Source organism: Condylura cristata, unplaced genomic scaffold (assembly GCF_000260355.1).
Source record: "Condylura cristata isolate star-nosed mole 26May11 unplaced genomic scaffold, ConCri1.0 scaffold00012, whole genome shotgun sequence".
Lineage (NCBI taxonomy): Eukaryota > Metazoa > Chordata > Mammalia > Eulipotyphla > Talpidae > Condylura > Condylura cristata.
Genome location: NW_004567113.1, coordinates 9,914,324 through 9,930,158, shown reverse-complemented (window position 1 = coordinate 9,930,158; position 15,835 = coordinate 9,914,324). Strand labels below are relative to the sequence as shown.

At 37.8% G+C, this 15,835-nt stretch overlaps 1 protein-coding gene across 2 annotated transcripts in view; it reads left to right on the top strand.

Moving 5' to 3' along the window:
- Window positions 1–15,835, top strand: part of AFF1 (AF4/FMR2 family, member 1) — a 183,608-nt gene that overhangs the window by 1,110 nt on the left and 166,663 nt on the right. For both annotated transcript variants that reach the window (XM_012724178.1, XM_012724177.1), the window contains exon 2: window positions 11,040–11,113. In XM_012724178.1, coding sequence (XP_012579632.1) covers window positions 11,076–11,113 — 38 coding nt within the window. In that variant the 5' untranslated portion in view covers window positions 11,040–11,075. The remainder of the gene's footprint in view (window positions 1–11,039; window positions 11,114–15,835) is intronic.

The following is a 15,835-nucleotide window of genomic DNA, read 5'->3' as shown; positions in this document are numbered from 1 at the left end:
AGTCTCTGCTGAGGATGGGGTTTGTAAGGAAAGGCCTTGTTTTGTTTTAGGGTTGGAATAGGCTCATTTTAATCCCCTTGGTGCACGTTGGGTGCGGGCGGGTGGGGGTGGGGTAGAGTGGTGGTGGGTAAGCTGGGTTCCCTAGATGAACCAGACAGATTAAAACCTTCCCGGAGAAACCATATCTTAGGGCGAAGACGTGGTGTTCCCTGGGACTGTTGCACAGTACGAAGAGGTTAGTAATAGAGGCACGGAGCTAATCAGATTCGGGAGCAGCCTGAGAGTGTAGGGGGTTTTGTTTGTGCACGATATAAAAGAACAAGGTCATGCTGAATTCGTAGAAGGTAGGTGGAGGTGGGATACCAATGCAGCACCTGTGCGATGTCAAGGAGTGAGGATAGAAGGTAAGAAAAAAAAATGACCTTTAGACTCAGAAGTCAGGAGGAGTCCAGTTCTGTCCAGAGGCTTAAGAATACCCAGCCATGGCCCTGTTTCAATGTTTACTTCCTCTGTCTAATGTATTTCCTTAGCTTGCCTTTCATCTTTAGTGGAAAGGATTCCTTGAGTGAATATTCTGGAAATAAAATCACAGGAGAGCTGAAATTCTGCATGGTTCCCCTGCTTTCATTTAAAGGTGCTATCTTTAGCCAGTATTGCAAAGTCTTGTATTATAAATATGCAGAATAGAAAAGGTGAGAACTGAATGATCCAGCCCCAGAGAATGGAGACCAGGGGAGCAAGTGGACAAGAAGTACTTAAAAACAGGAAAACTAATTTGAATTCAGCTTCTTTAAGAGAGAGGAACCAAGGAAAGTACCCTTGATTAATTTGGTCATTTTATGACAAAGGGGTATTGAAGACTGGGGGGGAAGTGGGTTTAGGTATGGGTGACTCCAGAACCCCTTCTCTTTTTTCCCAACATAACTTTTCAAGAATGATGAGCTTTGTGTTTGGGCTTACATGTATTTTACAGTGAACTTACTGCTTTCCATTTGTAGTGATAGTTAATGTCTCACTATTTTCTATAGCAATTGAACGTCTATGGTTCATATTGGCTTCATTCTTCAACTTTGTAAAAATACAAATTTGAGAATCACAGTGTATTAAATTAGAATATAAAGGTCATCCAAAGATGGAGACTATATGGCAGAATAAAATTCAGATGATTGTAAATGTTGCTTTCTCTTACAAGATACATAATACGCTTTTTTTTTTTGCCAGCAGAAGTCATTGTTTTACTCTGTGGTTACAAGATGATAAGTGGTTAGACTACATCAAAATTGGCTGTCTCTCTTGTTTACAATCTGGTTTAACTGAATTTTGTAAGAAGCTGGTTGAACTAAAAAGTTACCTTTTTATTAACCAAGACTTATTTTTGGATTAAATTTGGAAGAGAACTGTTGATTAATATATGAGCTGGATTTTTATTTCCTAAACATGATAGCCATTTGATTGTTAAAATTATATCTTGCATTAGGAGTTGAAAAGATGGTTAAAATAATGCCCATCTCTGTAATTTATATTCTTATGAAATTGCTTAAAAATTAAAACTTTTGAGATTTATACTTTTACTTTTCAAAAAACTAAAGATGATTCATATACAAATATTTTCATCAATATATGATATACATAGAAAATAATATACCCTGCGTATATGTTAAGTTATGGCAACATAACTTGGATATGTTCCTTAGTACTAAAGTCCTACACTGTCCCTCAGCTATAATTCTTTTGTTATCTTAATTATATCTATTGAAGGTAAATGCCCAAAGTTTTCCTTATCTTAAGACTCTATACTGTTAATTAATTTTTTTTCAGAAGACTGAGAAAAGTATATTGGAGAAGGTACAAATTACATAAGCGGATTTTCCATAAATATTGTCTTCTATAATACTAATCTGTAATAAATTATATTTTCTTCATAAATTAAACAATGGTTTCTGGTCCCACAATATATTTCAATGATTTTCTTGCAGTCCCGTTCTTCTTTTTATATAATAGCAACTTAATATTTGCTGAGTTGGATCACATAACTTATTAAATTACATAAACCTAATTCCACTGATTAAAATTCTACAACAGTGCACAAGTGTGAAATACATAGCTTTTGTGGGTTACACATCCTTTATTCCTGATTGTTTATATATACACAAAAGATTATTGTAGACTTGAAACCATGAAGCTCTAAGGCCAACAAGATTGCTAATAGAAGTTTCTGTCTTAAGCCTTAGGACAGAACGCCTTCAGTAGTGTTCTCTAGGGGAAGGAAATCAGCTGATTTTCTTAAATTATCTGGCCCATTTTAAACATGACTAAGGATTTCTTATTAGAGTAACTTTTTCCTATTGAAAGACTGAAATTATTGTGACAAGTAGGGTCTAAAGGATCCAATCACATCATTAATATAATAGCTCATATTCATTGCTAATATCTCACAAGCACTGAGCATCTTCTGTGTGCCAAACAGTGTTCCAGGCATTGAAGAAACTGATAATATGATAAACCAGAGGGCACCCACTCAGTTGTTTATATTCAAGTAGCACATACACTGCTTACCAGTGACAGTCATATGACAAATCATTTAAACCTATTTGCAGCTCTGAAGTTGGAGTACATTTTCATTTTAAAATCAGGAAATTGAGTTGAAGAAGTTAAATGACTTGACTCTGTGACTCAAAGCCTGGTGCCCTGTCTACTATGATACATTCTATTGGCTGTGTTGATATGTGGTTTCCTGTTTTTCAAGAATTACAGCTTGACTCTAAAATATAAATAATCTTTCTTCTTGGCCATATAATTCTTTCTGATCATTATGGGAATAAAAAGCAAGTCTCTTCATTTAGCATTCTGGACATTTATAACTCCATCAGAAAATATTGCACAGGTCTGTTCAACAGACATGTGGTCCTGATTTGCACTAAAGATCTCTTACCTTCCAAAAATTAAATGAAAGGCCTTACAAAACATCTCCCTTAATACTTAAAATCTGTTATTGAAGTCATGAAACATTATTTCATACCCCTATGTAAAATAGGATATATCTATACCATGTTTCCTTCGACCTTATAGATGCAGTGAATATATGTGATGTAGAGGTGTTTCTTCAAATATAGTGTGCATCAGAATCTTCTGGAAAGCTGGTTAAAACCAAGGTTTGCCTTCTTTTCCTCCCCACCTCCCAAATAACTGATTTAGCAAGTGTGGTAATGCCAAAGAATTTACACTTGTAACATGTTCACAAATTATATTGATGCTGTTCTGTAACTATCCTATATAGTATATATTTTAATGTTTGATTTCTGAGCCCGACAGCTTGGATTTAAATCATGGCTATCCCATCTACTAGCTATTAGACCTTAGGCAAATTACTTGTCAAGAATTGTGAAGGCTCTTAGATTTTACTTTTTTTTTTTTTTAAAGATTTATTCATTTATGCATACAGTACTAGGGTACAGGCCAGAGATGCAGGGGCGGTGGAGGATTCACCAGAGACAGAGTGGGGAGCAGAAGAGGCAGATCGATGAAGTACACTGCTGAGGGGAGCAGTGGACGGGTCAGGAGAGGTCTGCCCACCATGTGGGCCACCTCCAGGGTCGGGGATTGAACTTGCACTGAAGCGGCCAGGCCAGCTTGGCAGTGCTGCGCTCCAATCCACTGTGCTACCAGAGAGGGCCCCAGATTTTACTGCTTTTAAGATAATAAGTTAACCTGTCACAGTTTCATGGACTCCTGGGAATAACTTAATAGCTATAGCCAGAATATCAACATTTCTTACCCAGTTCTCTGAGCTCCAGTTTCCAAAGGGGTTGTGCAGAGAGCCAGGTGACATGTGCAAGTAGTGGATGGCATTGTAAGAGAGGAATCTTGAGCTTATGGGGAATCCTGATCTTTTTCAATGGGGAGTAAACATGTGTATCCTTTGCTGTAGAAGGAGACACTTGGTTTTGTAGGGCAGTTTCTATACACACACCTTTTAAGAATATGTGGGACTGTGACAATTGGTGCCGCTGCTTGCATGACATGCTTCAATCCCATAGGCACTAGGAAAGCTGTCTCCCAACATATTTCCAGTCCCTTATTAAATGGGATTAATGGTAATGCTGTAGATTAGTGGGGTAGATAAAAGATACTGAGATTTGGCATGTATTCAGAGCAGAGCATAAGTCTATGTAAATATTTCCTGTTACTACTCCTGAAGGAAAAATTATATTTTTAAAGGTAAATATTGCTTTAAAAGATGAGATAATTGCATTCGTGTTTATTCCAGGAAACTTCTTTATGGTTATAAATTCTAATATGAAAATAATTTATTGTGTAATATTTTACCAGCCCTTGGGAATGAGGCATAAATGTTTATTTCCAATGTTCACGTGCTTTCTTATTTTCTCCAGCCTCCTTAGAGTTACACAGAATCATGTGGTTGATTCTGTCCCATGAGTTGTCTATGGTAGTAATGTGTGTTTTGGGGCTGAAGCATTTAAGTGGCTCTTGTGAGACCCTTCAAATCGCTCTTGTGCCACAGGAAACCCTGAAGTCTCACTTTAAGATGGTGCAACTTCTAACAGGTTAGGTTTCTCAGTGTATTGAAGAAAGCGCCTGCCTTCCATTTTACCCTAACATATCAATATGCAATGAAATAGGTTTTTGTTCTATTTAGTTACTAAGGTTTGGGGATCAACGTACCATTACACATAACCTAAATTATCCTTCCTCTATTCTAGTGCCTATAATGGCTGCTGTTGTAGGGAATTTGACAGCCAATTATTTTTTAAAAAACAAACATGGAGTTTGCATTCCTTTGAGGGGTTCTAAGCAATTGCCATTTATTTGCTTATTTTTCATACGTGCTTTTCAGATAGTGGTACCATGAAGATATCAGTCGATCAGTATTACAGTTTTTCTACCTAATGTCCATTCTTTGTTGTTGTTAAAAGCACCTTTTTCTATATGGGACTGTATTGTGCTCAGTTTTCCGTGATCGATTAGCTAGTAATGACAAGTTGTATCCTGATTTTCCTGCCTCTACTGAAGCTCAAGAAAGCCTAGTGATCTAGTTCTGTTTATATGTTTTTTAATTTTTAAAAAAATATTTGTTATTTATTTTTTTTAAAAGATTTACTTATGCATGCAAGAGCTGGGGTTAGGACAGCGGTGTGCATTGTGAGAGGATCCACCAAACAGAGTGGGGAGCAGAACAGATCGATTGGCTAAAACACACTGCTGTGGGGAGCAGCGGGTTAGACAGGAGGGGTCTGCTGTGCCATGTGGGTCAACTCCTTGGCTGGGGATTGAACTCATGTTGGAGGTAGCTGTGGATAGCTTGATAGTGCTGAGACGTAACCCTTGCAACTCCAGGGAGGACTGAATTCTGTTTCTTTGATAGTCAAGGATTTGGAAAAGAATTTTCTTTTCCTGACAAGAGGAGATAGATGTGGCTGCTATAGCCACACCTTCCTCCTTTCATCTTCTTCCTGCCTTGCAAAGTTGATAAGATGCCTGGTTTGTGTAGTAAATTTTTTGTACCATGAAATGACAAGAATAAAGACAGCATACTAAATATGGCAGAGTAGAGAGGGCAAAAGTTTTCTATGGACTTAATGATCAACTGAAACTATACAGTAGTCACCCTCTTCTAGATATGCTATCAGAGCAATAAGTCTCTATTGTGCAGTTGTTGCTTGCAACAGTCAATTCCTAAACAGTATTGTGAAATAGAGCATGAATTGATTTGAGTGTAGCTGAATGTACAGTAGTGCTACAGTAGCTATTATAATCAGAGAATCTCATTGAACTGAGAACTGAATGATTTGAGGAAGCCACTAAGATGTGGGATGTAACTTAAAACAAGACTTAGAAATGAGAAGAGATATTGGAAAATGAAAGGTACTCCATTATGAATTTTAAGCTTGTGGTCTCCAAGCGGCATTGTAGTATTAAAAAAACGGCAAGTGATTGGGTCCCTGAGAGATTACAATATGTTTGAGGTAGCATTCTAGAGAATTCAGAGACAACTGTATGACCCATGACTCATGCCTGATGCTTTGTGGATTATCAAGATGTTTTCGTTGGGGGCTAAGTGTGTGGGGAAGTGGAAGAGGAGGGGGAAGTAGAGTTGACCAGGAACTGACCAGTACAGACATCCTCTGGCCAGAGTAATTTCCCTTCAATTCTCCTTTGGAAACTGGGTCATGGTCATGGGACTTTGAGACCTGCTTAGCTCTTTCTAACTGAAAGAGCTTCTCTGATGTATGAACTCTCACCATCTGAAAGAGCTCTGAAAGAGCTTCTCTGATGTATGAACTCTCACCATCTGCTTTGGTTGGCAGAAAAATTATCAGAAAAACTATTATTAATGAGTGCTTAGCTTGATTTAGGTGTTGTGCTATAAATGTTATAAACATGCTTTTATTTAACCCTGAAATATTCCATGGTACGCCCTGTATTATTGATAAGAAAATGGAGATGTTAGAGAACAGTAATTCTCTGGAGCTCCAAAGATCTTCCAAACAACGTGTCATAGAGATTCTGGATAGTAGAGGTCCCAGAATTGTGCTAGTTTGGGGGAGCATGCAAAGGTCTAGGACATGATATTTAAAAAAATATATCTTGTATCATATTTTGTATATGTTCCCTTTTTTCTTTCCCTCTATATGTGTATTTAGTGTGAGTGCCCATAAAACTAAAGAAAAACCTATTGCTTGAATTTTTCTACCTAAGTTTGGGGGAGAAAAGCATTTTTGATGTGCATGACAGCTTTATTTATGAAACATTGGCATTGTGAGACACTGGAAGGACACTAGGTCAGTCACTTAAGACTTGGAATGTACATTCCTTATTAAATTTTATATAAGTAAAACAGATTAAGTTTCAATGTAGAGACATTGCCGATAATATAGCAAGAGATGCTATATATTGAATGCCTATGGTACATGCTGGGCATTTTGACTAGCTTATGTAATTCACTTTTCTCAGTAGCAGTGTGATAGGTAATTTTTCATTTTACAAATTGGTGCATTTGGAGGCTAATGGTGGTCAGAACTCAAAGTGATCACTGTTTCACCGGCATGTATTCTTGTGCTATATAGCACTATGCCATTTTAAAACAGAGCAAGTTGGTATCTTCCCTGCTTTTTTTAGTAGGAATAATTTAAATTTATTTTTCTGTTTTGTCCATTTATTATTCTATTTTGTCTTTATAATCTAATAAAAATAATACATACACATATGAAAACTTAAGGAAAAATTACTGATTTCAGTATTTTTCACCTAGTACATTCCTTCCTCTAACCTATATTTAGAGAAAAATCATTCTCACACAGGTAATAAAGGATTCATTGCATGCAGAGTAAAAGGGTAAAGTGTCCAATTTCCAGAAAAGCCACTATTAATAGTTTTGTATATGTGTGTGTATGTTATGCACAAGCATAAATATATTTTATTTTAAAAAAATATTTATTTATGCATACAGAACTGGGGTACAGGGCAGAGATATAGGGTCTCTGGATTCACCAGAGACAGAGTGGGAAGCAGAACAGGCAGGTGGATGAAGTACACTGCTGAGGGGAGCAGCGGGTGGGTCAGGAGAGGTCTGCTGTGCCATGTGGGTCACCTCCTGGGCAGCGGATGGAACTCACACTTAAGCTGCTGTGGCCAGCTCGCAGTGCTGCGCCCTGACCTCTTACACTACCAGGGAAGACCCAATATATTTTCTTTTTAAAGAAACTCACTTTATATTTTGTTCTCTTCTTGTTTGAATAGACTATCCTTTTTGGATGTTCTATCCAATCTCATTGTGACATACCATTATTTATTTAGGTTTCTATGTGGGTTTCTATGTTAGATTATTGCCAGTCTTCTTACTGTTATAAAGAATATTCTATTGCATGTACACATCTAAAAAAATTCTTTGAAGGAGAAATTAATTTAAGTGTATTTTCTTTAGCAGTGACTTAGTATAATTTCCTGACTGCAGCACCATCTAACCTAACATCTAGGCTGGGTAGTTACTCCATTCAACTGTTACTCATATACCCATCAGCACCTAAATAGCCTTTCAGAGGGTGAATTTGGTCATTCCTGTGAGATATCACTGAGATAGCAGTAATCAAGTGATGCAGTTCCCAAGTCCCTGCCTCAGTGGAGCAAAAAAATCATACCTCCAGGCAAAGCTAACTGTTGGAGTTGCTTAGACTAGTCTCTGACTGCCTGCAGGCCAGGTCCCTCTAGAATATAGTACTCGCCCACCACCCAAGAAGCAGGCACTAGACATGGGGCTCCATTGATTACAGTCTTGAACTTGTCTGACTCTTGGACCGCTTAAAAAAAACAAAACAAACACCTAGGGGTCTCCATGGTGCCACAGGAGTTAAAATCTCAGCACTATCAAGCTATTGCCAGTCACTGGTCAGCAACTGCGGCATGAAAATCTAGTCCCTGGTCAGGGAGGCGACTCACATGGTGTAGCATATCTCCACGGCCCCCCTCAGCAGTGTATCTCAGTATTCTGATTCTCACACTGTCCCTGGTGAATCCTCTCACAACCCCCTCCACCCTATCCTCTGGCCTATACTCCAATTCATGTATGCATCAATAAATAAATCTTTTAAAAAACAGACTTTTTTTCCTAAGAGTAGTTTTAGGTTCACAGGAAAATCAAGCCAAATGTAAGGAGTAGCTTTAAACTCCCCTGTCCTGACACACAGAAGATGCACCGTAATCAAAGTCTGCCACAAGATTGTTATATACTTGCAGTAGTTGATGAACCCACGTGGACACAGCATTATCCCCCAGAGTTCTACACCCCTTTTCCACTATAGATCCCATGACTTTGCCCAAATAGTACAATTTTCTGACTACCTCCCAAAATCATAGCACCTCATCCCTTTCCTCTAGGACATCTGTACTTTTTTTTTTCTCTCTTAGTTCCTTTTAACTTGTAACATTTATAAATTATGTTCTTTGTTTACTGCCCGTAGTTTGTAGAGATGATGAGAGTCTGTTTTCTTCTATCTTAATCATAGAACCTGGCTGATAGTAGGTGCTCAGGAAATGTTTGACTCAGTGAGTAAATAAATGATCAGACAAAGGAGCTCAGGACATTCTCAGTTTGGTATCTCTCAGAAAACCCAACCTACCCCCTTCCTCCCTATACTTGCCACCAAGGGACCCTGGGAGAAGGAGATGCCGGTGAGTTGCAAACAATTGGAGCATTTTCATTGGGGGTCATTTGGAGAACTTCCATGACCTGCTCCTCAGACACCTTTCCAGTATTAGGAAGATAAGTGCCAAAATGAATACATACTGTTCTATTATGGTTTAATGTGTGTGCCAGACCTGAGCACCTGGAGAGAGGAAATGTGAGAGCAGCAGGAGGTTGGGGGGAGGGTAGGAAGAATGGGGGACATGAAAGAGAAAAGGTGGGAGGAGAAAGGGAGGGGAAGAAAAAACAAAAATGTGAGAGTGGGGAAACTGAGAAAGAAAGTGGTGGTGGAGGGAAGGGGAATTCTGAGAGAGGTTTGGGATTTTGAGTAGGAGAATTCAGGAACCTAGCCTGTGGCCCTGTCGCTGCCTGGAGGAGGGTTCCCACTCCAAAGCATGTTTTGCCTTGAAAATTTTAAGAGTCTGACTGCTGTGAGATTAACAGGAGTATTTGCAGCATCTATGTTGCATTCTTTTGGGGGAGAAGATAGTGACAAATGTTATCTACTAGGTGGAAACATTATAGTCAGCGAGTTCACAATTTTGATGTCAGAGAGGGGAAGATAAAAGACCTTATCTGGAGTTGAGTAGAGCTGACTATATTCAGTGTTTCAGCCTAAGCCCAAAGTGTGACATTTAACCTCTTAAACTAAGCAGATAAACTAAAATTGTTGCATATTTAATGCAGTGTTTCTTTCCATTTGTATAAGAAAATTTGTTAAATCTGCACTAAGATAATTTAGCAACACATCCTTTGTCTTAAGGATGTTTGACAAAATAGAAACTATTTAAAGCAAGTTAAGTGCAGTAAATTTACAAATACATGAGAAAGGGAAGAGGAAACAGCTGTTGAGCGTGTTAACCATAGAGAGAGTCTGTCTCTAGAGATGCGGGAGATAGTAACAGCCATCTGCCCAGGTTGGATAACATTTTTTTTTTTCAAAAGATTTATTTTATTTATTTATGCACACAAGAACTGGGGTGTAGGCCAGAGGTGTGGGGGACAAGAGGATTCACCAGAGACAAGTGGGGAGCAGAAGAGGCAGATCTACTGAAATACACTGCTGAGGAGAGCAGGGGTGAGACAGGAGAAGTCTGCTGCACCATGTGGGTCAGCCCCCTGGCTGGGGATAGAACTGGTGCTGCAGTGCACTGTGCTTAACACCTTCCACCACCAGGGAGGCCCCTGGATAACATTTTCTTCTTTTTTTTAATCCAAAACTGTTTTTAAGAGGATGCTCAAGAATTGCTTTGTCCATTGAAGTACCTTTCATGGGCTGAAATAAAATCTTAACGTCTGACACTTACTGGGGCCTACTTTATTTAGTGATAATTTCTGTGTGAAGATCAAATGTTGATTTCCTTCCTTCGGCATATGCTAGCTTTTTCATTCAAGTAAGGATGCTGACACAGCCTGTTAATTCAGGCAAATTATCTAAAACTGGGTTTCAGTTTTCTTACTTATAAAGGTGAATATTAGTGTATTGGTTATTAGCATCTACTTTGTAAGTTCACATTTTCAATGAAATGTTTTGAAAAGGCTTAACACAATACTTGGAGCAAGCACTAGGGAATTGTTACTTCCTTTCTTCCTCATGATCAAATTCTGCCCAATTCTGCCCACTTTTCCCTCGCTTAAATGATTTTGAGTAGCATTCTCAAAATTAAAAATGATAACTGCTAGCTAGTTTGCCCACGCAACTTGGGAGTTGGCAAAGAACCATTCTATAATTCAAATGAACTTTGAATTCTGGCTCGATAAGATATCTTATAGGTTAGGTCTACCTACAGTCTGCGTTTACTTATGAGCTAATGTTTACTGTCTGCTGTTTTTCTTTCAGATGAATAGACTCACCACTTTCCACTGACTGGCAGCAATGGCATTTACTGAAAGAGTTAACAACAGTAGCAACAGGTAAACATGAAATCCTGATTTCAAGATAAGAAAATAAGTAATTTTATAATCAGTTTTTCAAAGAACAAGTTTGTTACTCTTTATTTTGTCAACTTAGTGACCTCTCTGGCACAGGAAAATGTTTGGAATTTTTATATTTTTTCCCATGAACTCAAATCTGTTATCCTATTTACATTTCAAAAAAATGATTCTTTTCTGGGGCCCCCTGATGCACAGGGGTGAAATTTCAGCACTATCTGCCACTGCTGCATGAGTTCATCCAGGGAGCTGACCTACATGGCACAGCAGACTTTTCCTGTCTCTCCCTCTGCTCCACTCAGCTGTGTATTTCAGTACATCTGCCTGGTCTGCTCCCCACTGATCACCAGTGAACCCTCTTACCCCCGCCTCTGCATCTCTGCCCACACCCCAGCTCTTGTATGCATAAATAAATAAAAATAAATCTTTTTTTGAAAAAGATTACTTTATATTTGCTTAATTCATTTATTTAATACATAGATGTTGTATCAGTTTCCTGATTCTGTGTTCAAGATAATGGTCCAGGGTCCTCTCTAGTGGCACAGAGTTAAAGTGCAGCACTGTGGCAGCCACTGCAGCAGGAGTTTGATCCCCAGCCAGGGAGCTGACCCACATGGCACAGCAGACCTCTCCTGCCTTGCCTGCTGCTCCCCTCAGCTTGTGCTTTGTCAGTCTGCCTGTTTTGCTCCCCATTCTGTCTCTGGTGAATCCTCTCACCCCCCCCCCACCTCTGGCCTGTACCCCCATTCTTGTATGCATAAATAAATAAATACATCTTTTTTAAGAGTTAGAAAAAAAGATACTGGTCCATATTGTACTGATTTGGGAAAATATGTCCATTTCATCTTGTGCAGAAACAAATATCATGGTGAAACCCATATTATGAGGTCCTTGAAGGAGGAATTTCTGTCATAGTTATATTGTATGGTTCTCACATCTCACCCTCTAATTCTGTACTTAAGAGTTAATTTAGCTCCTTGCACATATGGACATTATATGAATACTGCTGGCTGAGTTGAGAGTATATTAAATTCTGAAGCAGTTATGAATACTCAGTGGATATCCAAAAGAAATTCTTAATATCATGATCAGTTTTTACTTATAGTCTTAGATATTAAAAAACATACTGAAGTATAAGACATGTAGACGTAAACGCAACTAAATTTATAATGGAATAGATGGTGCCTACAGTGCTAGACCGTTTTGGATGTTTTCCTTCTTCCTCTTTTCTGCTTCATTTAGGAAGTTTTTCTTTTATTTCAGGTGGTCCTGTTGTTAAAATTGGTACCCCCTCCCCCACAGCTACCCAGGCTGCAACAAACCACATTCTGTTAAAGCCTGGGTGGGAAGCTGTTGTCATCTGTCTTTAGGCTTGTTCATAATGTTCAGTTCCACATAAGTTTTGAATTTCTATGTAGCTAAATGTCTTGTCTTTTATGGAGTCTGGTTTTGAAAGTGCTTAGAAAGGTCTTTTCTACTCCAAGATTGTGAAAATAATGTCATGTGTTCTTTGCTGGCACTTCCATGCTTTCATTTTTTTGCATTTAAATCCAAACTTGTAAGCTGGTGGCCTGTGGGAGAGATCTGGTGAACAGATGGGTTTTGCTTGGCCCCTTGTGGGGTTCTTAACATGTATGTGTGTGTGTGTGTGTATATATATATACATATATATATACATATATATGTGTGTATATATATACACACATATATATGTATATGTATTTGCCAGTGTTTTTTTACGTGACAATCTAGACTCCTACCTCCTCTTGAAAAATTTAAGATTTAACACCACTGAATTTGCATTGCCATATAGGACTACTCAAATTGAATTGAATTGTCATCACTCTTTTAGAAAAGGTTGAATTTTCTAATTCAAAGTGCCTCAAGTGAGTGGTATGCCATCAATCCTTTTCAGGTGTGCCAAGAAGTTGAGTCTCCTCAGCTTACAGGCAGCCAGAACTCCTGGTTTTCTCCTTTGGACACATCTGTTTGGTCAGCTTGTCCCAGAGAAACTTGATGCTTAAAGAAAGTGGGGAAAGCTCTGATGTTTGCTAGCTTACTATATTCCTACACAGCCGGATTCACCCATTCAGTTAGCTGCTTATAGCCCATTTTAGATTTTTGACTTTTTGATCATTCATAATTTTCTTCTTTAATTTTTATTTTATTTCAGTGTAGCAGAACTGGGGTACAGGACAAAAATGCAGAGGGGGAGAGGATTCACCAAAGACAGAGTGGGGAGCAGAACAGGCAGATCTACTGAAGTTCACTGCTGAGGGGAGCAGCACACAAGACAGGCAAGATCTGCTATGCCATGTGGGTTAAATCCCTGCCAGGGAGCCAGCTCAGGCGATAACAATGATAGTGCTGAAATTTAACACCTAAGCCACCCACGAGGCACCTTAACCCATCTTAAATTCAGTGTAAATTTTATGTTGTAAAATTCTACATGAATAAGAAAATGAAAAGGTAGGAGATATTAGCTAGTGGTTTTTAAAACAAAAGAGGAGTCATCGTAATATATTTTAAGTCATCCTTTTTTTCATGGTATGCAATGTCTAAGTTCCATCACATCTTTGAGTTTATTGTTAGGTCCTCTTTTACTTATTGGATTGTCTCTTCTGACAGTGGTGCTAGACTGTTTCATTATGTCATTACAGATCTTCATATTCAGGCACATTCTGCAACTTTACTTTTCATTTTTGGAATTTTCATAGCTATTCACATCTGATTGTGATTGTATTTCCAGGTGTACTCTGAAAGCATTAGTCTTTTTCTAGACAAGTGTTTGGCATTTGGTTAGGGTTCCTTTGAATTTATTAATTAAGGAGATTGTCTATAGAATATGAAAACTAGATTTCCTCATAAAGGGAACCTACATATCAGGTTGGTAAAAATTTAAGGAAATAATAAAATTTAAATTTGAATTGCAAGATTTTGGTAGAAGTATGATTTTTCATATTCTAGTTATTGACATGGCACTCAGTACAGTTTTTGGTAGAAGAATCAATTTTAACAATTAACCATAGTATCACTGGTAAGATTAGGAAACTATTTTGTGTTCTGTTACTTAATATGCCTTTTATTGTTGCAAATTATTACATTAGGATGGGTAACTGCCCTTTGTAGTAACATTCTAGCAATTACACAGCACTGTTGCTGTTTTGTCTTCCCAGCTCCTCCCTCCCTGAGGTGTTCTTAATTTAAATACACACTGCAAGCAGTAATAAGCTCGGGGGAATGCTAAATGGAGCTCCACTTTTAATATAATCAAAATTCACTTGTTTACCAATGATAGGTATTTAGCCTTTTCATAGTCTAGAAAAAAATACATCAATTCATGTGGAACTGTCCCAGACTAGCATGTATTTTAAAAGAAACATGGAGTGAGTACACAGATCTAATTTACTCCAACTACAAAGAAGTCTGAGTATGAACCTTTACTTTGTGCAGGGTTATCAAAAGTCATAATCATGGGCAGAATATTCATGTAATGTGTAAAACACAATATTTGTTTTAGTTTCTGTAAATAATAGATTTACTTGGTGCTTTCCCGATTTATTAGCTTTGGACAGTATTGAATCTAAGCTCACTCATACTTCCCCCTATTTTCCCTCTCCTTCCTTTTCTTGTTTATTCATTCTGAAAATTGTTTTTGAAAACAGACATTACTGATATAGTTCAGTGCATTTTCACAAAGTTAACACACTTATATATCAGATCAAGAGAAAATAACACCAGTTCTCTAAAACATCTTCCTCCTTCTAACTATTTCTTCCCTTAGAAGCTGGCACTAGTTTGATTTCTAAGAGCTTGGATTGGTTTATCCTATTTTTGAATTTTATTTAAGTATAACCATAGATGCCTTCAATGTTATCTGTTATGTTTATTTTTCTCTTTCATAGATTTAAATCATGTAATATAATATTACAGTCTTTCATAGATATAATATTACAGTGTTACATGTAATAGTTTATTGTCTATTATATTACCAATATTAAATATATAAAACCTTCTTTTTCTATCAGCTTTACACATTCAAATATAAAATACTCTTACTTTTTCTTCCATCTCTTGTCTCTCTGCTACCCTTTAGACATTAGCTCTCCTTTTAGTTTTAAATTTTCCAGTACAGTTAATAAATAGTACATTAAAATAGGGGCATCCTTGGTGGTGCAAGGGGTTAAGGTGTAGCACTATGAAGCTATCCACAGCCACTGCAGCACAAGTTCAATCCCTGGCCAGGGAGCCGACCCACATGGCACAGCAGACCTCTCCTGTCTTCCCTGCTGTACCCCTCAGCAGTGTATTTCAGTAGACCCAACTGTTCTGCGCCCCCATCTCTGTCATATGCCGCAGCTCTTGTATGCATAAATAAATAAACCTTTTTTTAAAAAAAATACATTGAAATAAAACACTGTACAATGTACATTGTACATTGATAGTAATCAATGGTACATTTTACTTTTCAATTATCTGTGCCCTCATAAGACTTGCCTTTAAATTGATAATGAATTTGCCCAGGAAACAAAACAGTATTATTTCACGTGTTCAAAGTCAACTCAAGTAGTATTTGAAAGAGAAGATTCATATTTAACAGGCTAAGTGAACTCTGTAGCTGAATAGTGTTTCAGGTTCATGCCATGTTTTCACTTGCCTCATCTTTGTGTTTTTATTTTGTAAATATAAAACTGTAAGAATGAA